This window comes from Haemaphysalis longicornis, unplaced genomic scaffold, assembly GCF_048455015.1.
Source record: "Haemaphysalis longicornis isolate Haplotype H1 unplaced genomic scaffold, Haemaphysalis longicornis Haplotype H1 scaffold_5, whole genome shotgun sequence".
Classification (NCBI taxonomy): Eukaryota; Metazoa; Arthropoda; class Arachnida; order Ixodida; family Ixodidae; genus Haemaphysalis; species Haemaphysalis longicornis.
This window is the reverse complement of record NW_027526385.1, coordinates 99,095,386-99,120,035: the sequence shown is the minus strand read 5'-3', so window position 1 is coordinate 99,120,035 and position 24,650 is coordinate 99,095,386. Positions and strand designations below refer to the sequence as shown.

The following is a 24,650-nucleotide window of genomic DNA, read 5'->3' as shown; positions in this document are numbered from 1 at the left end:
TACGTCGGGCAATTTTTCATGGACTGCTTTAGTCAGCTTTGGGGTCAGGGGTCAGCTTTGTCTAAAGAACTTCGAGGGAGAGCCGCTCCGCATGCCTCTTTGGTCGATGTCATTTTCCTAAAGGCCATTAGATCACAAGGAACGACATTTGTGCTTGATCTATTGACTTTTGAGGCATACAAGTCTCATTGCCTCGTGGTGACTTCCCGCGCTTAGCAGTGAAAAAGTGCTGATCGGAGGAGCAATTTCCAGCATACCACGCAAGCCTAGGTCCGCCTGTTAATAGGCATCACCACCGCCACAGTGCTATTCATTCCAAAGCCAAACCAAATATCACATTTACTTCGACGTCCAAATGTTTCGAATATTCGTGTGCCTCTAATATTTTTTCTGTTTGAGATGCTCTTAGCACCACACAAGTTAAGCTGCACAGTTATAATTTGAAATTGATAGTTATCATTTCAAATTGATATAACGCTTTGCCTTGCTCGCAGGTGGAAGAGCTTCGCAGTCTTCTGAGGGTATCTGAACGGCGAATCGAGGATTCCCAGGAAAAAAGGGACACCGTAAGTTTCCTAACGTTTTTCTTTTTAACGATGGGGGAGTATTCTGTCTCTCTACGATGGCAGAGGGAGCAGTGTTGCTAATCCACCCTCCTTCACGTCTGTACTGAAATATTAGTTTTAAAAGACTTCGGCGAACCTTGAGTGCAGTGTTGAAATGTATTTCTTGCTCCGGACTAAGCACGCATGTAACGGTCTGTTGAACATTCCTGCCACAGGCTTAGTAGTAAGTGTGGTGGGATTTATCTGTTGGTGGTACTCTAGTGACGCTTGTATTAAGGGACACTGGGGTTGTATTCTCGTGTTCTGTCCCTTTCAAAAGTGTCCCTTTTGAGCGAGCCCTGATTGGCTAAAAGCAAACTGGATGTGACGTAACGCAAGCGCAGCGGACCTACTGCGTTTGACCGCGGCTTCTTCGAGCAGGCAATTTGAATTTCAAACAGACGGTTTTTGGAAGCAGTCATGAATGCGCCGATTATCGCCTCATTGGTGGCTCGCCGGCGGAACAAGTGGTCGAGAAGCAATCTAGACACGTTCAATATGCCCCTAGAAGCATTCCGCCAGCATTTCCGCCTCTCGAAGAGGACCGGGCGGTGGCTGTGCGATGAGCTCTGGGACAAACTTGGTCAGTGGACGCGCGCGGCTCAGCGTCGAGGAGCAAGCGATATCGCTGTCGCAGCCCTCCGTGAGCCTGTGCATCATACGCCGCCACCGCACAGTGAAATAAAGGATCGTCTGCGAGCTTGATAGTTGTCGAGCAGATGACCAAAATTACACAAGCACTCCATATGACATTTTATAACCTTTTATTGGTACTTTAGGCATACACATACCAGCTTAACGTTCGTAGACGTCTCGCGCAACAGGTAAGTCGTTAAGAAGCGGAAATCCCCCCCTCTTACACATTTTTCCACTCGTAGAGCATCATACAATTCAACAACGTAAAGCACCATTCCTGGTCCTTGGAAAAGCCCGCGTCGGCTTGCCACAAGTGCGTCGATGCCAAAATATGTAACCGGGAAGTTTTCTTGATGCGCGGGCATTGTCACAAACCTCAAAACGGAGTCCAACCGAAAAAAACTGAGTAGCCGCAGCATTGTTTACGCTTCACTAGCACAACAAAACAGCTGACTGCAGCTGCCATCTTTGCACTTTCCTCCCCTTGCGGTGAAAACTTTCAGCGTCGTAACAAAAAAAATTTCATCGCGTTTTGTTTTCCAAAATACTTTTCAAATGAACACATAAAGAATACTCTAATATGGTTTTAGTTCTTTAAAATGCACTTCCAAGAACAGTTACGGTATTTGAATCAAAGGCCCTTGGGCTTAACTTCAAGTACGTCACGATGAAAGGGATGTTTTCAAAAGGGACAGTTATGAGAATACCGCCCCTGAAGGGATTTGTAAACATTGCTGGATTACTAGCTCAAATTGTAGTCCGGAGTCAGTGTGCCATGTTTCGACCATTCTGGGTGTGTTTACGCAAATTCATCTCGTAGAAAAATCAATTCGAAAATACTGTCCTCTCTGCAACCCTTCTGCCGATTTCTACGACATTCGGAATGACGTCAAAATGACATGACTTGGCTTGACTGCGCCACACTGCACGACTCGCTGACCCTCTGACAGAATTAGTTGGCCCAGTGTTTAGTCGGCTTGCCGCCAATGGGTCATCGCAATTCGTTCGCTCAGTTGAAACTAAGCCATGACACTTCTGTGTCTGGGGGAATGTGCTTTTAGTTTGTTAGTTTGTAGACTGTATCAAGCTGTGAGTCCAAATAGCTCCATACAAGCACACATGCGATGCTTCGCTGACTGGTATGCTAGTAGAAAAATCTAAGGCCAATTGAAGGGGGGAGAAGAGTCAGCGAAGTTAATGGTTCTAAGGAATTAAATCAAATGAAACCTTTATCGTACAGCATAAAGCAACGAGACGGGAAGCACATTTTGCGCTGGGTGAACTGGCACAGTGGTCGGCAGCACGACCACACATCTCCGATTGCTTTTCTGTGTGAGGAATGCAGTCGCCAAAGATGAGATATTTGTAGGAAAATGGGGGACACTTACTGCACAAACGTTGTTCAAAAAATAGTCATCTAAGGTGGTTGGAATGCTTAATGTTCATTTATTTGTTCTGGGGTACTGTTTTTATACTGAATTGATCATTTTTTGGCCGTAATGTTCGTTGCTCCACGAGCGAGTTGGGAGAATGCGGTTGCGGACACGGTTGCGCAGCCTACTCAGGTAGTGTCTTCGGAGGAGGCCCAATGCATGATACAGTCCCTCGGGGACTCTGTTTCTGCCACAGACCATTTGCTCAGATGCTGTTGAAAACAATGTGCGCCAGCTTCACGTGCAGCGAACAAAGCTGACCGGCTATAGCTTCTTTTCTGCAAATTAGTAGTAGCACGACCTTTTTTGCATGCGAATAAAATGTTTTGAGCTGTTTCGTTTTTCTTTTTCTTTTTTGTCAACCCGCCTACAGCAATTATCGGTTATAACAAAGGAATTTCCGTGGGATATTGTTATAATTGGACTAGACCATATTGGAGTTTATTGAATGTGGTCACTGGGGGCAGCCTGTTCCTCAACAGTGGTAAATGTTCTAAAAGTTCCGTGGGCTTAAAGGCCAACTGCACTCAAAATTTCGACCGCGCGAAATCACTGTTCCTGCATAGTATGACTAAAAAGACCGCGATGTACGAAGTATGACGCCTAAAATGTGCGTAATTACGCCGCAAGCGACGAGCAAAAACGATTTTGAAAACGAAACTGGGCAAAACGCGGCCATTACGGGCAGGCGGAAGTGACTTATCAGCCGTCGGCGCGAGCGGCCAGACGGCCTGGCCTGACGGCGCGAGCTGTGCAGACCGGCCGACGCGGCCGGCTCGGCCAGCCAGGAGGAGAGTGTGAGTGTGCACGTGCGGGGGTGTGGGAGGCGTGAGGAAAAGCGAGCGCTTGTCCAGCCACACCGCGTAGGCATGATGTCACGACGACACTCCAAAAGGAGAGAACCGCATGGTTGACGAAGCCTCTTCGGAGCCACGAAGGCCAGGAGTACCGGTGGCGCGAAATACGAGTTTCCTGGATTCTCCCGCTGCGAAGCAGGCCGATCGGCCTGGACGGCTGGCATGTCACTTCCGCTAAATGGCTGTTTGCGCGACATGCCGGCAGGTGCTTTGTCGTCTGCAAGGGCGTTATTTTGAGTGCCTGAAACTGAATAACCACGCATTGCACAGAGCTACCGGTCGCGTCGCAGTAGTTCTCATGGTACCTACTACACATTTCGAAGGCATTTAGCCAGGGTGAAATTTGAGTGCAGTTGGCCTTTAAGTGTGTGTTCAGCAGCATGTGGCAACTACAGTTGAACCTCGATATAACGAACCTCGATTTAACGAAATTCGCGATATAACGAATTTTTTCCAGTTTTCTACCAAAATTTTGCTAAATCCATGCATTTTTATCTCGATTTTACGAAGTAATTTTGTGCGGTGCTTTCGATTTAACGAAGTCACGGCGAGAAAGGAAGAACGAAATTCCGGTCGAGGCACGTTTTATTTTGCCTCTCAGAGCCTACATTGAAAACATTAATTACTCACATTTACTGATAAAAGGCTAAAATGAAAGAAAAGCGGTGAATTATGCGGTTGACAACAATTAAAAGCGATAAAAGCTGCTGCTCAAAAACCGCTAGCGGTCATGGACGGTTTAATAGTGCCGCCACCATTTTGACGTCTCCATCGTTGCCTACGCCAGCGCCCTCTATGCTTAGGCTGCCGAAGCCTACTTCAAGTGTTTTTTTTTTTTTTTTTTTTTTTTTCTACGCGTCTTTGCTCACGGTGCTGCTGCTCTAGGTTGTGCTCGCTGATAACCACAGTAATATTTTGTTCGTCCATCATTAGATGAGTCTTATAAGCAGCATGAGCACTCCAAGGGAAAGAAAAGTGTTCCGAACAAGAGCCTGTAGAAGTGTCAGTGAAACCGACGGTAGATGCCATCAACGTTCTGCGGAGGCACGCAGGCGCACGCGAATGTTTAAGAGCAAGCCTTGTTAACGCTGTCAGCATACGAGCGTCACGTAAAGCCCACCCTGGTCAAGAAACGCCAAGCACTGCTTACGGACTTCTTCACTACGGCTTGAACATCGAGTGCTGGTGGCAATAAATTGCTCTCCGAACGTGGTCAAAACGTGTTGATTATACAGCTGCGATGCGGAGAAATCGTTTTTTTAGGGCTCAGCGGGCATACAAGTAATTGCTTAATCAAATTTGGCCAGAAGATATTTAATGTAAGCTTTCCACTTTAGCGGGAGCACGTAAGCGCAGCTCCACAAAGTGAAGCGGTCTGTGTGTACTCCGCTCAATTCTCAATCATGGCTTTATCTCGAGTGTCGTGGTTGCATCACGCGCCCATACTGCAGAGCCTTTGTGCATGAAAAAAGTCTTTAGAAAGCTTTATAGCACCCTTGTTGGCCCGCCGCACCCCTCAACGCCGCGGCCAAGCCTACTACTGAACGGACGAAAAGAGGCGTAACTTTGAACCAGCACCTCGCCGGGGTGAAGTTCACGGGGCACGGACGCGGGTTCAATGGACTAACAGCGGCGTTTAGTAGTGACCGAAATGAAAAAAAGAAAAAGTGAAAACCTAGTCTGCTATCATATTTAATGAGGCGTTGCGGAAAAAGCGCCGGTTTTACGACGACACGAACTACGGTCGGCTATCCGAATTCCATTGCCTAAGTGTTGAGGCTCTTAATTCACACAATTTTTGCGGCCAGTTTTAGTACAAATTTCGCGTTAAGTGGAGAGGTAACTACATAGCAGTTGTTTCTGAGCGATGGGCAAGGTTTTGAAACCTCAATAACTGGTTAAATTAACTGTAAAATCGAAACCTCGATTTTACGAAATTCTCGATTTAACGAAATTTTCGCCGGCAAGTACGACTTCGTTATATCGAGGTTTAACTGTATCACACCTCAGCGATTCAATGCCATTGCCTGCAGCTGGAGAGGCGCAACGAAGACACTGTCCAGACTCTGAAGGCATCGAAAGCCAAGATCAAGGCTATGAAGGGACACATCGAGGACTTGGAACAGAGGAACAACGACCTCGACATGAAAGCGAAGAGGTGGGCTGCTCTTATGCAACACTTTCGTGAACCTGGAAAAATCTGTTGTTTTTGGGTAGTCCAAGAAATATTTTTTTCCTGCCACATAAAGAAAATGATTGATGCTAAAGTGTAAAGTGTGAAATGATGGAGGAAGGATAGGGCTTTCCAGCAGTATTAATTCCAAACAATGGCTTTATTATGAATATTATCAAAAAATTATCAAAACAAGAAAAAGTAACGAAAAGAAGAAAATGATGGGAACATCATTGCTACTTTGCACAGGGTAAGCATAAAAAATTGAACCATACTCTGAATACAGGGTCATTGTAGCATAATACTGCAAATATGACCTCTGTAAGTACAAAGGTTATTTACATACATAAAAAAATATAGGCACTAGTGCCTATGATGCCACCGCGCGAAGCAGTTTTTCAACACAGTAAAATAAGGCTTGGCTCCACTGTGCAGCTGGCACCAAGTGATCTCGCCCGAACGAAGTCAACACTCTGCAGATAAGCGCTGTGACCTTTAGAAGAGGCTGGATATGTCTACATCAATGCGCGGCAGCAATAGAACGGCCCGAGGAGGAAGTGAAATCTACCGGCAGATACCTGCTGATGCTCCGGGGCAGTTTGACACACTTTCGCCATCCGTAGTGAAGTCTGCTGAATCGAAGTCACCTTACATGTCTGTGCTGCTATTGAGAGATGACAGCTCAGTTTCATGGGAATGTGTCAAAATTCGCCATTACTGTGGAGCATCAGCAAGTGGCATCGACGCCACAAACCAAAACCAGGTGCGCCTGACAGCAAAGGTGCTTTAAAAACCCCCCCGCTGCAGAGAAAAGAAACTCGAAAGCAAAACTGATAAAATACTTTCTTTTTTACCCTTTGGATGGCATTAGCAGTCCATAATTGCGTGGAGTGTGCCAAAATTTGAATTTGTATTCATCAATAACATACTATCGATGAGGATATGCACGGTCATGAAAGGGGTAACAAAAAAAATGGCAACGCATAGACAGAAAATTGCCACATAGCTTCGTTAGCACTTCAAAGCGTTTCTTGTCTCATGAACCGTGTGTCCTAATTCCACGTTTTCCATGCTTTAGTTGGACAAAGGTTGTAACTTGCACTCGCGATCATCTTTTTTTCTTCCGCAGGCTTGAAGTGGTGCTCAAGAGCTTGGATTCGGCTCAGCAGGAAATCCAGTCACAAGCTGAAATGATCGCCATGCTTCAAAAGCACGGTGACACCCTCAAGCTCAAGTTCGATGCGTACGTTTCCACTTTGATTCTCTGACACCTTCTTCCCATGCTTTCATGTTGCTAGGGTTCACAGTTGGTACCCCTCAATGCCTCCAACTGTGCCCCATCTTCTTCCTTCAGGCTCACCAAGACAAACGAAGAGCTTGAGTTGGCGAACCAGAACCAGGAAAAGGTCATCAAAGAACATGAAGCCAAGATGAAAGGTTGGGGTCATTGTTTCAGACAGGCAGTTCTTGAGCATTGCGTTGTTTCTTTTTGTCAATAATTTAATCTTTGTTTGAAGATATCTTATAAAGACTGGTAATAGTGCTAAGGTATTTAAAATTTTTAAATCAAATTTGCCTTCTCGGAGCTGCGTGAAATTGATACAGTAGCACGAAGATGCGATGAAAAATGTTTTGCTTGTAAACATGCCACTGCTTGTACATTTTCACTGTTGGCAGTCAATTTCGTTTTGATTGTGTCCGATAGTTGCAAAGCTTCTAATAAATAGCGATTGTTGGGATGAGAAACGACATTTCACAGCTTTTCTTTATTCACCGTGTGAGCTCCAAATTGCTGCCACTAGCAGGAGGGCTAGCCTCTTCATGGTTCATCAATAAAACTTCTCTTTGTCTGTCCCTCTTCTTCACATTTCCAGACATATTCATTTGGCCTGGTCGATCGTTTTAAGTCCGGAGCACTTTAGCGGCCTGGTTTGTCGTTGTAGCTCATCTGGTGTTACAGTATCCAGTCACCATTGTCACGGGGTGTCACGCACCGAAACAGAGGCTTCGAAAAAATCGCCACTTCCCTGGTCGGGATGAAATCTGGGTCCCTCGCATGACGAAGCCGATATCAATATTGCACCACACAGGCACACGTCGTAATGAAAGTGTTGCGGGTGATTTTTGCACTGTGTCGTCACGGAGGTTGCCGTTGCTAGGGTCAGAAATAAGTACACAGTAATATAACATAAGAAACCACGAATTAATGCATTAATTACCCTGAATTAATAAAAACTCGAAGCATTGGCTCTGTATAGGCCTTTTCAGTGGCTGCGGTGCCCTCTCTTTACTACTCTCTATGTCAACGCCAGGCTGATACTGGAAGTAGTCAAGAGAGGTCGCCACAGTCCCTCTGGTGGATCACTCCTCCGCACTGAACAGCTTTCACGTTGAGTGGAACTGCTTTAATTTTTTGCTCACCGGCCTCGTTGCCTTCTTTTTTTCTCTCTGCTTGTCCTTTCCCAGACCAGGCCAAGTGCCTGCACATCCTGCAAGGCAAGCTGGAGGACAAGAGCACGCTGGTGAAGTCCCTGGCGGCTGAGAAGTCCAGCCTGCACGAGGCCGGCGTCCTGCTGCAGAAGGAAAAGGCAGCACTCGAACAACAGGTCTGGCAACGTTCACCATCCTGTGACCTGCTAGCCTGCGCAGTTGTCTTGCTCTTGTACAGTTACCGTATTTATACGAATATAAGGTGAGGTGTTTTTTTTTTTTTTTTCGAAAATCTGTAGTCTCAGTCATACCCCACCTTATATTCAAAGCTCAGTATGTATGGTATGTATGAATGTGTGTGTGTGGGGGGATTTTTTTGCTCTCCAAACTACCCTCGCCTTGTAATCGTGACTGCCTTACAGTCGAATAAATAGAGTACTGGCAACTCGTTATTCTAAGCCCATGCCGATTGGTCCTCTGCGTGGTTCATGCGAAGGGGGAAGTTTGAACTAGTCTATGAGTGTGCACCCATTAAAGGGACACTGAAGTGAATTTGTCAAGCTCCCGTTTTTGCTTGCACTGCATAGACTGGCTCAAATTAGCACACTTTTCATCGTTTATCCGGTTGACAAATCGGTAATTATTTTACAAAGCGTGAAAGAAGAAAAACTACCATGCGCGGTTTGCGGCGGCCGCACCAACTAAGCTGTGACGTTGAGAGGAGGGGGCACCGTGATTGGACGATGCCCAAGGTTAGCAATCACACTTTCGGTTTCGGTTCTGTAAAACAACATGTTTGACATCCGATGGTGTCGTTGGATGGGTATTCTCAATATCCCAGTAATCGTAGTACCGCGCTTCTGCCATGTTGTCGGCTGTAAAATGCACAAGATAAGCCTCCGAGGACGGCTTGTAGTCGTAGCTATCACTAGCCGAGACTTACGCAGTGCATGAACGCCCTCCGCGTCCATGTGCTTCCCGCACCCTAGTGCTTCCCGCACCCTAGTTTTACGCTGTACGGTAAAAATATCAGTTGATTTTATTTCATTAGTATCTATATTGACTTCGCTGACTCTTCTCCCCCGTTAAGAGACCTTATATTTTCCTACTGGCATACCAGTCAGCGAAGCGTTGCATGTGCGCTTGTGCAGCGCTTGTGTGAAGCGACCTTGACTTGGAGCTAGATACAGTGTACAAACTAACGAAGTAAAGAAAGGCACGTTCTTCCATTCACAAACGTGTTGTGGCTTAGTTTCAACTGATCGAGCGAATTGCGACGACCCATCGGCGGCCAGCGGACTAAACGTTGGGCCGACTGACTCGGTCACGGAAGGTCGGCGAGCCGTGCAGTAGCGCAGCCAATTGCCAGCTCCTCTCCTGCTGACATCACACGAAAACGCCACAGAAGATGGGCGAGAGTGCAGAGAGGAGGACAGCATTTTCGAATTGATTATTCTACTAAATAAATTCGCGTAAACGCGCTCAGAGTGGTCGAAACAGGGCCTAGGGACTCCGTACTACAATTTGCGCTCGTAATCTCGCATTGTTTACAAATCACTTCAGTGTCCCTTTAAGGTGAACAAAAAAAAATTCCCCCGCATTTCCCCGAGGGGGAGAATGTGAAAGTGCGAATGCACGGTTGTCGGCCCGCTTGCGGCGCTTGCGCTCGGCCCCCGCAGCCCACCGCCTCGCCGCCTTCTCTTCCATCTCTTCCATCGGGTTTGTAGTATCACGTGTACACCATGGTTATCAAGCCGCTATAACGCCGCTGAGTCGCCAACGCACGCCGCTGACGACGTAGTTTGAATGCGTTAAAGATATAAGGCGCGTTACTGACAATATCAGCGTCGCGTCCGTAGCTTATTCGGTAGAGCGTCGGGCTGCGGCCCGCAAAGTCCTCGGATCGAAACCTGGCGCCGGACGCTGTTTCTTCTTTAAAGAGCGCTGCGGACGCCGCCGCCGCCGACGCCGGCGGTGGATGGTTTGGGGTCGCTTATAAAGTGTATTCACACTTAAAAAGGAAGGTTTTTACGCCTGGACATGGTTGGGTCACTTGCTGTCGGTAAGCAACTCAGAACAAGAGGGAAGTTTTCTGTCGCTGTGTGAGGCAAGCTTTCTCTACCAATTTCAGTGAGATGAAGTGTGATGGCTTGATAGAGCTAATAGCAGCCAAAATTCTTTTCCCAGTTAATAACCTTGAGTTGCAGGGTTCATCTCTGTTTTTTTTTTTGTTTTTTTTTTTGCTAGTTCTCATGGCTGTAATGGTGTTGTAATAACAGGAACATTTCTTTGTTCAAAATGTTGCTGTTATACCTCAAGGAATGTTCCTATTGTACGATATAATTTGTTCAATTATATCTGCAGTTGTTTCTTTGTCAGCTATGATGCTTTAATTCTGGGGGCATATTTTTCTTAAAAGGTTGCTCAGCATTGATTAAATGTTGAATAAAAGCCATTTGAATTTTTGTTTTTTATGCTTGCCAGAAATGAAAAATTGCAAATAAGTGATGTTTGATAGAAACCTGCTCCAAAATTCGTCTTTTGGTGCTCCAGGGCTGCTCCCAAACTCCTCTGTTACTGCTCCAATGCTTCCCAAAAACAGTGTTATTCCTGCTCCTTGAGCAGCCCCACAAGGCTCAAGCTTGCTTCAACCCCTGTACAAGCTTTCTGGTTGAAAAATTGGGGAAAAAACTGTGGTTGATTCCTCTGTGATAGGAATCAGTCAAATGCGAAAGTGAAATGTGCAGCGAAATCTGCAGCTGAGCATGATTTGCGGGTCGGCGGCTGTCTTGTGGGTGTGCTTGGCGAGCGACGTCCTGCTGGCGGGTCGCTTCAGCAAAGGTGCACTGGCGTCGTTTCCGTGACTGATATGACGTCAGTGAAATCTTGGCGTATCGCGGCATAAAACACTTTCGTTATGAAATATAAAACCCGCAAACGAACAACCCTAAGCATGACATACTCTGTAGTATTAAAGGTTGCTTCCCGCAACAAGACCCTCTGTGCAGGGGTGCACCCTTTACAGGCCGCTTGCTTTGTTGTACAGGCGTCACTTCCGTGACGGATATGACGTCAGTGAAATCTTCGTGCATCCGGGAATAAAACACTTTCGTGTTAAAAAAAGATGCAGCGCCAGAAAGCAATAGCTGCTGCCCCAGCAGAAATCTGAGGATGCACACGTTTGCTTATATCACCCGAGGCACCCCCCAAAAGGCAGATCGGCAGTGTGCGCATGCGTAAACCATTACTAGAAAAAGGTAGATGCAACGTCAACTTCTGCTGAATTTTTTTAGTGTAAGGTATTTTTTATGTGACTTCAGTTTGTATATACAGTAATACCTCGTTACAATAGCCACTCAGGGGATCCGGGAAACATGTCTTCTGTAACCAATGTCTCTTGTAACCAAAAACTCTAAACACCGTGGTGAGTTGAATGTAATCACTTTGTTACAAATCAGGATCAAAGCATATTCAGACAGGCCGACAAGAAAATTCTCGCTATGGCTTAAAAAATTCATTCGTATTAGTTTTAGGGACTGCAGGTTGTATTAGCTTCCTTCCCAACTTTTGTAGGTAAAGCCCCCCTTCACTTTGCAGGTGTTCCTGTTCTCGCAATGCCATTAAAGTGCTCTTGGACAATTGTCAGCCTTAACTGCCGACACTTTCTGTCCTACAATACCGTCGTCATCTTACTCCTCTAGTTCATCCTCTATGGCACCATTTACTTGCGTGAAGATCGCATGATCTGTAGGCTCCTCGAACGCGCAGACAAGTCCACATCTGCAGACAAGCTCCTCAAAAGTCTCTGGAACCTCTGCGGTCTCTTGGATGCAGGCCCAAGCTTCCTGTTCAGGGCAGTTTTCCACAAGGTCCTTCATATAAGGCCCCCCCTATAAAGTGTCTTCTAATTGGTGTAGAATTCACTCTTGGGACCCCAAAAAGTTGTCTTCAGTAACAGAGTGTTTCTTGTAACCGTGTATCTTGTATGCAATGTTGCTAACATGGTGAACATAAGAAAACCAACCAAACCATTTTAAAATGTCTCTTATAACCAACTCTTGTAACAGCGTCTCTTGTAAGGAGGTTCTACTGTGGCAGGCAAAACTATGTTAAAAAAATTTCAGATTTTTAATGTGCAGTGCTTACCTAAGCCATCAAACCATCCCCTTACTGGAAACAGCACTACTCATTGTCCAGGATACTATATAGCTACACCCTGAATCTAAGCAGACATTTGCAACTATTATCCTTTTGTTTGCCCCACTCAAGGATCTATGATACCATGCCAGCCCGCTTCCTTGAAATATTTCATTGTCTGATAGAAACATTCTTTCTCTTTTTCTCTCAACGCAGCTGCAAACTCTCGAAATCAAGTACCAGAAAAAGGAAGAAGCACTCCAGAGCAAGACCAAGCAGGCTGCAAAGATGGCCGCCGACTTGGACAAGCTGAAGAAGATGCAAGAGATGATTCAGAGCATCAGTGCTGGCATGGTCTGATGAAAACTCTTCCACCCTGCTTCATCCTGGCTTTGTATAGTGTCGCGAGTTGCTGCATTGTAATTGGCAAGAGTGTTAGCGAATAGTAGCGCATATACTATACATCGCCTCTCGTCTGTCTTCACGGAAGCATTTACAAGTGGTAGCATGTATACTACATATCATCTCCTTCATGTCATTACAGTTTGCCTTGTTCACTTTAACCATCTCTTCAGTCTTGAGAGCTTGGATGATGTGTTACAATTTTTTTTATGGTCGTTTTCACAATATTTGCATGGCCCTTTTTTATTTGTTTTATCACTATGACATTGCCGGCAGTGCATTTTAATTGCCACTGGCCCCTGCGCCCGTGCACTTTTGTATAAATGTACAATTTGCAATTTGTAATTGACGAGTTTTGCTAACTTATAATTCTGCAATAATTGACAGTCTTGCGGACTTGGACTCACGTGTTGTCCGTGTGTTTTACGCACCTTCACAGCAATGTGAAAGTGTTATTTTTCATTTTTAAAATGTTATACAGTCGAAACCCGCAATAACGAAATCCCGCAAGTACGAAATCCCCGCGGCAACGAAATATTTCCGGATCCCCGGCGAACGTCCATAGAAGCCCATGTATTTCATATCTCGCGGCAACGAAATGTTTTTCAACAGCGATCCCGCATTAACGAATTTTCTACTGCGGTGCGGGCCTTATTTTATCCGCCCGTCAAAGGTTAACTGTCAAAAATATGCTAGTACGCGTGTTGTGCGCACTCAAAATTCGTAAACGTCTGCTTTTGGCGTGCTAGCGTGGGTACCGCCATTTTTGTTTACATAAATCGGCGATGGGGTCTGTGTCAGGCAACATGCCTGGCCACACTGCAGCAGGCGATGGCAAACAATCATGCTGATACGGTCAGCGGTGCCACCAGACGGCGCCATCGGACGAGCTCAACAGGCCAAAGCAACACCAACAGTTCGAATCAATCAAAACGACGAAGAGAAGACTGGGACTGGTGGCGAAATCGAGACGAAGTTACAATTGTGCCTGAGAAAAGCTTGACGCCGGGAGCGGATTCTCCGTTATCGCGGAGAAAGAAAAGAACGGCAACAATATCATCATCATGTTAAGCAGCCTTGGAGCGACACCCTTAGGGGGCGACACAATCCTATCCTGCGTTGCTTCCGTCATTCCGTCACTTCCGTAGCATCGCACACGCGAGTTCGTGAGTTCGTTGTGTGTGTGGCAACCGGCCCATCGGATCTTGCTAAGATGCCGCCACCAGCCAAAAAGCGGAAGTTTCTGACGCTTCACGATAAAGCTGCCATCATTGCGGAAGTTGATAAGGGCAGAAAAAAGAAAGACATCGCCGACGAGTATGGAATTGCGTGCAGCTCGCTTTCGACCATATTGAAGGGCAAAGATGCCATTCTCGCTGCGCTTGATAATGGCGCACGTGCGCAGAACAAGACGGTGACCGCGGCGGCCTTTCCGGACGTCGATAAGGCGGTGTTCGCGTGGTTTTGCGAACAGCGTGCCAACAGAGTGCCACTTACGGGAAAAATACTACAGCAGAAGGCACTGGACTTTGCCTGCATCCTCGGGCACGACCAGTTCTGAGCAAGCGTTGGATGGTTGGGTCGCTTTAAAGCCCGGCACGACATCGTGGCCAAGGCGATTTCGGGAGAAGCAGCAAGCGTTGACCCTGTAACAACGTCGTCATGGCTGCTGACCAACAGAGAAGTACTCGACCAGTACCAGCCCTGCGACGTGTACAACGCGGACGAGACGGCGTTGTTCTTTCTAATGCTCCCGTCGAAGACCCTGGAATTGAAAGGCCAGAAATGCCATGGAGGCAAGCACAGCAAGCAACGCGTTACCATTTTGTTGTGCTGCAATATGGACGGCACAGACAAGCGGCCACTTCTAGTCATCGGCCGGAGCGAGAAGCCCCGCTGCTTCAAAGGAAACCGCCGCTCGCTGCCCGTTCAGTACGCCGCTAATAAGAAGGCGTGGATGTCTCGCGCTCTTTTCTCCAGCTGGGTTGAGGCGTTCGATGCCGACATGCGCAAGGCGGGCAGGTCGGTGGCCCTTTTTTTAGATAACTGCAGCGCCCACCACATGGACGAGACGGAGCTCACGAACGTGCGCTTGGTTTTTTTTCCACCAAACTGCACTTCCGTTCTGCAGCCGCTCGATCAAGGCGTAATTCGCAGCGTGAAGTGCGCCTACAGGGAGAGGTTGATCCAGCGTCTGCTACTGAACCTCCACCACAAGCGTCCCACCGACGTGAATTTGTGCATGGCCTTCGAGATGGTGGCCGCCGCATGGGTTGCGACATCCCCTTCCCTGATTGAGAACTGCTTCAGGCACGCGGGCTTCACCACCACCGTGCAAGCATCACGCACGGATTGCGCTTCAGCTTCACCAGACGAAGATTTCGACGAAGGTGCACTTGACGGCGAGAGTGCTGGCAGCGCAGTGCCAGCAGTGCCGCTATCGCTGACCAACGCCTGGGGGGCACTTCGAGCCATCGACATCGACATCCCAGATGGGCTCACGGTTGATGCGTTCGTTCGCGCCGATGACGATGTCATCGTGCATGAAGAAGTGACCGACGAGGCCATTATCGAAAGCGTGCGCGAAGCTGACGACACCGAGGACCAAGAAGACAAGCACGCGGAGAAACCCAACCCGCGGGTTGTTTTGGATGCCCTCGACACTCTTCGGTCCTTCTTCGCCGCACATGACGACGACGTGGCAATGGACCACTTTTTTCAGTGCGAAGGGAGAGCTTTGAAGTTGTTGCATGGCAAGGGTCGGCAAAGTAAGTTGACTGACTTCTAGCAATAAATTTTCGTTCTGCTGGCCATATCACTGTTTTTATGTCTCGTACTCGCGGCAACGAAATCCTCGCGAAAACGAATTTTTCCGGTTTCCCCGGCGATTTCGTTATTGCGGGTTTCGACTGTATAAAGTCATGTTTGTGGTCACAAAGGTTGTGTGGCCTTGAGTACATCATTTGAGAGGCTATCCTGTTTTTGAGTGTGCCAAGCTTTGAATACCAAAGCAGACAGGGACCTTTAGTGGACAAGGGATAATAAAGTCTGATGACACCTAAGCACTTACGTGTTGTGACTCCGAGAGTGTGAACACCGTAGAGTTGTCCTTCAAGTGGGTACATTCACGCTGCAGCCAAATAATAAACCGGCCGTGAGCCTCTGGCAGCAGCTGTTGTCATTTCTAGTCAGTCCCACTGGGTGGGTGTGTGAGAATTGTGGGCGGGCATGTTGAAGTCGCAGCCAAATGGGAATTAACGGAACGGCCGTTTGCTCCCGTGAGCTGCTGTCATCGTCACTGGCCAATCTACACGAGCAAGTATGTTGGCAGGCCTTAGGAAAATTGACCTGATCACATTCCTAAGGGACCTACAAATTCATTGACCCACTGGCTTAAAAAGCATCGTGTACCTGTACAAAAAGTTGTACAAATACATGGAAATGGTACTGATGGCCTAGTTTGCTTCGTTTAGAAATGTTTTTTACTGAAATAAAAAACAAATGTGAAATGCATTTTAGTTCATTTACTTTCACTAGGCTGTCAAGCAAAACAAAGTTTTATTTCTTAGTTTCAGTACAGAAGTGACATATTTTTGATATAAGCAAACTAGGCCGCATGGAGCATCTTCATGGGTAGACAAAACTTTTCGTATAGGTACACGATGGTTTATTAGTCTGTGGGTCGAATAGGAATGTTAACAGGTGGGTCCCCCTTAATGGGTGGTTACCTTAACGTTGAGCCTAATGACGCACTAGGAAGTGCTACCTCATTCTACGTGGAGGTGCGTGTACGGATTTCTTTTTATATGTCGGAGGTTGGACTTGTGCAACTGAAGTGGTGTGAAGGATGCGCGGTCGACCCTCGTTCCAAAGGCCCTGGGTTTGATTTGCATTCACTCCCGAATTCCCCTACCATGCCAAAGCTCCCTTATTTATGAAAATGATCAGGGGTGAGACAGCTGCGCATGTTGCGCATTTTCGATAAAAATTTGTTTTCCTGCGCCAGGCTGCTCCAAAAGCTTGAAAATTGCAAAAATTCAGCCAAACGGCTCCAAAACCCTCTGAGAGCCAAGGATTTTCAGCGCCAACGCTCCCGTCAACGGCGAAATTTAACAGCACCTGCAAGGGGGTGCTCTTTGTAGAGGTTTCATCGATTGACCATTCAATAAAAATTAACCCGCTTAAAATTGTTCCCGAAATAGTTTTTTCGGAAGTCACAATGTCGGGTTGTACATGTTACATTTCGTTAGTTTTTAGTCTTTCCATCGAAAACCATTGCAAAGTCTGGTACAAAAAATACTTCTGTGTACTGGGGGGACAAACTACTTGTGCAAGTTGATGAAAAAACGGCAATAGACCTTTCCAGAAACTGCAGCGCCGCTCCTTCCCCTGGCGGGCGCGCGCAAGGCGTCATGGGAACTGCGTGCGCGCGCGGGGCGAGCGCCGACGGGGTGGTCGCGCCGCGCGCCGCGTTCGCGGCGTCCGTCAAAGGAGCGAAAGGATGGGCTTGCAAAGTTATGTTGCGCATCAATTAAATCATCTTTAAACCATAGAACCCAAAATAAGAAATAAACTCCGCATCCTTCTGAAGCTGCCTGCACCGCATGAGAACCTTTTGTCGCCTGCTAGCAACGTCGTCTGCTAGCTGCTGGCAGTTGCAAGCGTCTTCGTGCTTCTTGCTGCCCGCGGGAAAATAGAAATTCCTCGACACGAGGAAATAAAAAACAAATGTGCACTTGAGCTCCCAAAGAAAAATACAAATAACCAGCTCTTGCCTCCGGCAGCCCGCGGGGAGCTGTGTGGGAAAACGAAGAAGCTCATATCGTGTGCACACGTTATTCGTGATGCATTTCCGCGTGTGTAAAGCTACACTCGTTTACGACCTGCCTTAGCGTTTGTAGTTCACGCGATACTGACGATATGGCGCCAAGGAAGCTGCAGGAGGCGGAAAAACGTCCTGTATGATCGGATGGGACAACAATACGCTACGAGACCGGCATGTTTCATTGCACAAGTTTCCGAAGGACAAGAAACTTCAAAAGAAATAAGTTCGCCAGATAAATCGCCAGGGTCGTGATGGCTGATTCGCTTTGTGGGAGCCGTCCGAACATCACAGGATATGTGGAGCCCATTTCAACGCGAGCAGACGCAAATGTTACATGAACCGTATGCGACCATTTTTCCACACCGGGTCTTCTCCGAGAGGTGTCCTACGGTAAAGACAGGTACGCCCAGCATTATAACGTAAATTCCAGGCATCCGCTTCCAGGCATCCAAGACGAACTAGTGATATGCAGCACTGTCGAGATACCCCTGTCAGCTCAGAGTAATCAACGCCCGTTTTGTAATGATTTTTAGCACAAACGGCGTAACAGGGCATAAAGCAATATTTTCACTCCAGCAGGCAACGATGCGGTTTCTCCAACGACAGCGACTGCCTGCAGCCCATTTCCTGCGGCATTGGAGTAACGGGGTTTCTGCTGTAGTGAGTTCAGCATTTCGACTATTTCTTTTCGGTCGCTCATTGTGGAATTATTATTTCCCACTTTTAAGGTGTGGTGTACTTCCTGTGAGAAAACAAAGGAGACAGCTCGTCATAGCTGACCCAGGATTCTTGATCGAAGATGAGCTCTGTGAACTTGGCGTTAAATTGAACAGATCCCCCCATGTTAAATGGTCGGCGTCAACTGACACTATAACGGAGGAAACACGCACACGGCAAATCGCCAACCTAAGGAGACACGTTGAGCGAGTTATTCGAGAAGTGAAGAACTTGAGAATACCGTGGTATGTTTTCCCAAATGCCATGGCTGACAAGCCAAACCGGATACGGAAAATTTGTTGCTACCTGAGCAACTTCACACATGAACCACTTCTCAATTGATAATTAAGCAAAATGTCAACTATGCGTGTTTTGCATTAGCGCCCTCTGAACAGTTTTACCTTTTAGTCGGTATTGGTTAGTTTTTCTAACGGAGTAATTAAAAGTGTACGTGTCTTTTTTTTCGACTGAAATAAACATTTCTATTTTCATATTTACACACAGCCGAAAACATCAAAAGAGCTTAGGATTGCACAATAAGACTCGCCACCTCTTGGGCACCAGTACTTGAAACAAATGCAGACATAGTGTAGTATGAATGGACGGTATACACACTGCAACTCCCCAAAATGCAGCAGTTTGTTGAAGAAATGCGGACGGTGGTAAGAATGCTGAAGTTTGAAAAAGAAGCCAGTGAAGAAAACAGCTGTCCAGGACTTGATTGATTGATTGTGGGGTTTAACGCGCCGACGCAACGCAGGCGATGAGGCGCGCCGTAGTGGAGGGCTCCGGATTAATTTTGACCACCTGGGGATCTTTAACGTGCGCCGAAATCTCGTACACATGGGTGTTTTTGCTTTTCGCCTCCATCAGAAAAGCGGCCGCTGCGGCCGGGAATCAAACCCGCGACCTCGTGCTCAGCAGCGCAAAGCCTTAGCCACTGAGCCACCGCGGCGGGTCAGCTGTCCAGGACAGCAGATGTTCTGCATGCATCACACAATGTTAAACGCCGAAGCTGCACCGTCAACAAATGCTCCCTCCACAGGCGCTGTCGCGCACGGCACGGTTTGACACGGTAGAGCTACATGAAGAGCGGCCCGGGCGGCAGCGGCGGCGGCGGGTGTAGCCCGAAAGAACCCATTCCCATTCGACCCCTTCCCGTTTGAACCCATTCCCGAAACGCCCTTCCCGCTTGACCCGTCCCGTGTGCGCCCGTTCCCGAAACGACCTTCCCGTTTGGGCCCTTCCTGTTTCAGCCCGTTCCCAAAACGCCCTTCCCGTTACAACCCGCTCCCAAAGCGCCCTTCTCATTTGAACCCGCATTGTTGCAAACCATTTGAATTTCTGAAAATATGCGTTACCGTCTTCGAAACTGTTCCCCAAAATGTGCTTACAAGCAACGGGTCATGCACTAAAAACTTGTATGCACCAAATTTTGCGGAATCGACCGGTATTCCCGGCCGATAAAAGTTTCCGAATGCCTTAGGTCGATACTGCCCTCTTGACACAAAATTTGTAGCAGCGAAAGTGTACTATAAAGATACCCAATATCTTGAGGAATGCACGCATTGGATTTTTCTGCAGTTGGTGTTCGTACGTGCAGCTGAAATTTATTTATCAGCCCCTCTTATGCTCATTGTTTGGAGCGTAGCTTTGTCTTCGGGTTCGAGAGATCTATAGATCAAAGATGTCCACAGGAGAGACTTTTAAAAAAGGCAAAAACATGTGCAGAAATCTGATAATTGGCTACAAATGCCTTTCCTACGTGAGTAATATGGCAGATATTTTTATTTATTTACTGATACTTTACGGCCTCGTCGGGCTCATGAAGGAGTGAACATAAAAGCACATCAGTATTGGTTAGCGTAGTTTAAAAACGCCCCGCACAAATAAGTAAAATACATAAATATGTAAAAGAGCAAAGGGGTCCGAACAAGGATATGCATTCGTAATGTATTCCAATTTTAAAATACGACGATTCAATCAGAACACATATTTACAATACGTGGGGAAAATTCTTCTAACGATACCGAGTTCACTGTTCGTTCAGTTAACGTATTCCAGTAAGAAATTGCACGAGGAAACAAAGAGAACTTTCGAATAGTAATTGAGCTGATTGGCTGCCTAATAGTCTTACTATGATGTCTTCTGGCTGAACGTCTGAAAGGTCCTTGGAGGTAGTATTCCCGCGACAATTTTAAATTTCTGTAGTAAAGAAAATTTAGGCTATAGAGACGACCCTGCACTGCTTCAGTTTTTGAAGGTTTGCCCTATTATGCAAATTGAGTACGCTAGAGTGACCGGAATAAACAGAATCAATAAAACGCAAAGCTAAGTTTATAATTTTCGCTGGTTCTCATGACTGCTATTTTTTTATAGCCAGATGTGGCGTATGTATCCAGATACATAGGGTTACTTTATTTTTATACATATTTTTATCTTTTATAGTTTTCATCTGTTTCTTTTCGACATTGATGTACACTTGCGCTAATATAACGATTAAATGTGTTAGTCCGCCAAATACGATTTCTTATTGTTTATTTGTGCTTCCGCGGCGCTTTTCTAGGCTTTTTGGTTTTATGATTTTTTGGTTTGTTAATTTAAAAGACTTGTTAGTTCATTTAAAAGATTTGTTTATTAATTTGTTAATTGTTAATTTGTTTGTTAGGCTTTGTTAATTTAAAAAAATTGTTAATTGGTATGAGTTGAATTGTAACCAAATTTCATCGTCTGTATATTCAAAAAGTGAAGCCCAGGTATGAAAAGCAGTCAAGGACTCTGGATGTACTGAGCATGCTATCGCAGCGACAAACGGGAACAAATGAAAAATAATATGAAAATGTTTTTTATAACGTTTCATAAACTGGGTACGTTATTCCGGGAACGGGCTAAATAAATAGGAAAATACGAAACGGCAAGGTTCTTTCGCCCCGGGTTGAAATGGGAAGGAACAAACGGGAAGGTTCAAATGGGAACGGGTTCAAACGGGAACGGGCCAAGTGGGAAAGGGCGAAACGGGAAGGTCGTTTTGCGCCGGGTTGAAACGGGAGGGAACAAGCGGGAAGGGTGAAATGGGAATGGGTTCAAACGGGAACCTCCCGCGGCGGCTGCTGCGGCGCTCACAGTTCCCAGGCTGCTTTGCGGCCGCCGTTTGGGGGCGCGCGCAACTTTCCGGAAAGGTCTATTCTCGTTGTGTGCTGTGCTGGGAGCTCACGGGTGAAGCCGGCGTGCTGAGCCCTCGTTGGCGAAACGGTGACCTCGACGACACCGATCCGTCTCGTGAAGAATCGAGGACGAAGTTTGCCACCACTAGTTCTGCACTACCTATCCTACAAGTCACGTTGCCATCAGTAATGACATGCAACAACGTGCCAGAGATCACCACACGAACAAACGCCGTGCTGTGATGTGGCGACGTGAGGTTCGATTGTGTGCATCGGAGCGTAGAGCTCGACGTCTTAGCACACTCGGCTTTTGCGGTAAATGTGCAATTGAGATGTGGTCGAGTGGAGGGTGTGTTGTGTCATATGTACCGATTAATTTGTGCTGTCGCCCTTCATGTCAGCGCACTCGGCGGTGAAGTGCGATGCTTGCATGGCAGCGATTGTTGCAGGCAGCCGCTGCAAGCAACGCGCGGTTGCGCTGGCAGTTACGATCGCTTTGGCGTTCGGTTAGCGCCCGAGGGAGGTTGTTTCGCTCAACGGAGCTGGTACGCGCGTAACATGCTGCGCGTTGCGGGGACGAAAGATGGCACCGGAGGTGGTGAAAGGGTACGGAGACCATGTTGACAGCAGGACGCTTGTTTACTTCATCCCTCTCCCGTGCACTTATTCTATTCCAGCATAAAGGCTAGACTTCTGCCAATTACTAGGACGTCATAACCTAGCTTTATGAACGACAAAAAGTAGGTTCTGTAGCTAGTAACAGCTTCGAATTTCAGATTTACAAAAATACAGCAATTACACTGCACTAAATGGCCACTTTACAAGTGCCCTTTTAGGGCTGCTATAATTCAGGCATGTTAACTGAACAACCTCCGCTTAAACTCTTTTGCGCTTACCCCCGCCTTTTGATATATATCTTCCTCTGGGTATTGAAGTGTCCATGTGCATTCTGCTCTTTGTTCTCCAATTTTATTTCAAGCCGCACTAAAACAAAGTTAATGTAATGACCTGCATAGTTTCGCAGTGTTAGTAAGAGTATTCCTAGTTCGCAACCAATTTTACATATTAATTGTGAAACCGCCATACTTCTACTGCACTAACGTTAGTTGCAACCATTACCGAAGCCTGAAAGGAACTTTACATTTTTTTGCGTGTCAGCAACAACTGAAAGAGCCTTGCTGTAAAGAAATTTTGTACCAAACATTATGCTTGCATTATGGCGGATACAGTTGCGATGTTTAATTGCCGCTGCTGTACATCACAACTTTACGTTAATCAGGCAGAGTTAAAATGACAGCAAGCATTTCCCACATGCTTTAGAGAAACTGCTGGTAAAACAAAATATATAAAATATAAAATCAGCACATGTGCAAAAAGGCCATTAACTGCGAAAGTAAAATTAGAATTCAATAAGTACACTTCAAACACGAGAAAAACCAAAGAATATTTTACTTCAAAAAGTGCAATATCTTGCAGGTAGGTAGTTTATTGGTGATGTGACTGACTGCTTGTTTGTACCTGTAATTCTGCCTTAACAGTGGAAAGCATTCAAATGGTAATGACTGTCTAAGCTGTAGCTTATAAGCCACTTAACTGCACTCAGCAATGCTACAGATCTGTGAGACAGGATAGTTGAGCAGACACCAATTTATTTGAGAGCAGGCCTCAGGTACATGTGGGTGTACAAACATATTCAAAGTTAAATAACACCGAAAGACAGACTAATATATACACAGGTAAACAATCCTATGTGGAGTAATAAAATAAAAATCAAAGAACACAAGACCACTTGCACTTCGCTGTACAGATACTAGGACACTGCACCTCTGTGAAATTAAAACTCGCGGGCATTGCACAAAGCCTCCACAAAAATTGTTCCATGGTCAGTTAGAAAAACACAGTAAAGAGAAGAGTTGGTTCTCAAAATACAAAAGGCACGAAGTCAGGTAAATTCCAATACATTAGCATGTATAGCTTACATGTATGCCACACGTGGAGGCAACACCCCTCTGATAAACTTGAACAAAGCATGTACATTACACAAATATCTATTATTTGAGGACTGCTAAGCATATACTACAGACCAGTACTTTGTTGATGAATTTCATTTCTCTCAAGTGACCCTTTTAATGTTATAGCAGTTGAAAAACTAGCATGTGGCATAGATACAGTAATGACGCCGAAACTACATACATATCAGTTGATGACACAGCCTGCCGATGGAACATTTTTGAACTCAAGTGAGCACGAACATATCATGCAAGCCACTGTCCTTAGAACAGGGAGTTCAGTTCAGCAAAAAACACACTCCCGGGATATCTGTGTCAAAATTTCAGTGTAAATGTAACATTAAAGAAGCCATGAAGACAAAATGCAAGTTTGGTTTATTTGAAAAAGTGCCTCATTACAATAACCCTGATACCACTTTAGGCGCAAGCTTCACTCAAATAAGCTATATAATAAGCAAAACAGAAAAGCCATGCAACACCCGAGCTACTTTTCCGCACTGTATGATGCATTATGAGCAGCTTGTTCCGATTGGCTGATGCCGACAAAGTGCAACACAAATTCAACAGGGGTCGTAAGCGTGTAAAATGAGATATTTGCATCTAAGTTTGGTGCCTATTCCTTTTATAGCGGTAAGAATGATAAAATAAACAATGAAAGCTACAAACATAAACTTAAAAGCACCAGTGCTAACGGGACGCACAATGCTGGCCGAAGCTGCGGAGCCGTCGAGCACAATGGGCTTGTCTGACACGACACTGTTAACTGGCATAAGCTACATTGCCACTTACGTAACTCTGTTTGTCGAGCATAACCAGTGTTTCACGAAACGATTACTATGAACTGTACAAAAATAAGCCAGGTACACATCCGGTCAAAAACAAAGCGAGTGTGGACAGCTGTCTTTGCGCGGTATCATTGTGCCACATAGGAACGTGGACGGTAAATAAAGACAACAAATGACACGTCTCGCCGTTTGCAGCAAGCTTAGTCAACACACACTTTTGTTTTAGGAACCTACCCTACATATGCATCGCTGATGTCGCGAAACATGCAATGCACCGGGAGAAAATTTAGACTTAAATTGTTTAATTTCTCAGTGAATAAGGCATTGTTTGCTGCCTGACAAGTGCTGGAGGCACTGTAAAACACCAAATCTTTCACAACTTGTATTTTGCTTTCATGGCCTTTTGAGTGCAAAGCATTTTGTGGACAACTTGGAAAGAGTTCATATACCACTCGCAAGTCAGCTAAGGATAGTGCA

The 24,650-nt window shown here is 46.1% G+C and overlaps 1 protein-coding gene across 1 annotated transcript in view; it reads left to right on the top strand.

The window, feature by feature from the left end:
- Positions 1-15,738, top strand: part of LOC144138609 (protein CIP2A homolog) — an 89,556-nt gene extending 73,818 nt beyond the window's left edge. Inside the window, exons 17-22 of the mRNA XM_077670987.1 lie at positions 495-566; positions 5,565-5,689; positions 6,834-6,947; positions 7,059-7,141; positions 8,171-8,310; positions 12,488-15,738. Coding sequence (XP_077527113.1) covers positions 495-566; positions 5,565-5,689; positions 6,834-6,947; positions 7,059-7,141; positions 8,171-8,310; positions 12,488-12,631 — 678 coding nt within the window. The 3' untranslated portion in view covers positions 12,632-15,738. The remainder of the gene's footprint in view (positions 1-494; positions 567-5,564; positions 5,690-6,833; positions 6,948-7,058; positions 7,142-8,170; positions 8,311-12,487) is intronic.
- The last annotated feature ends 8,912 nt before the right edge of the window (positions 15,739-24,650 follow it).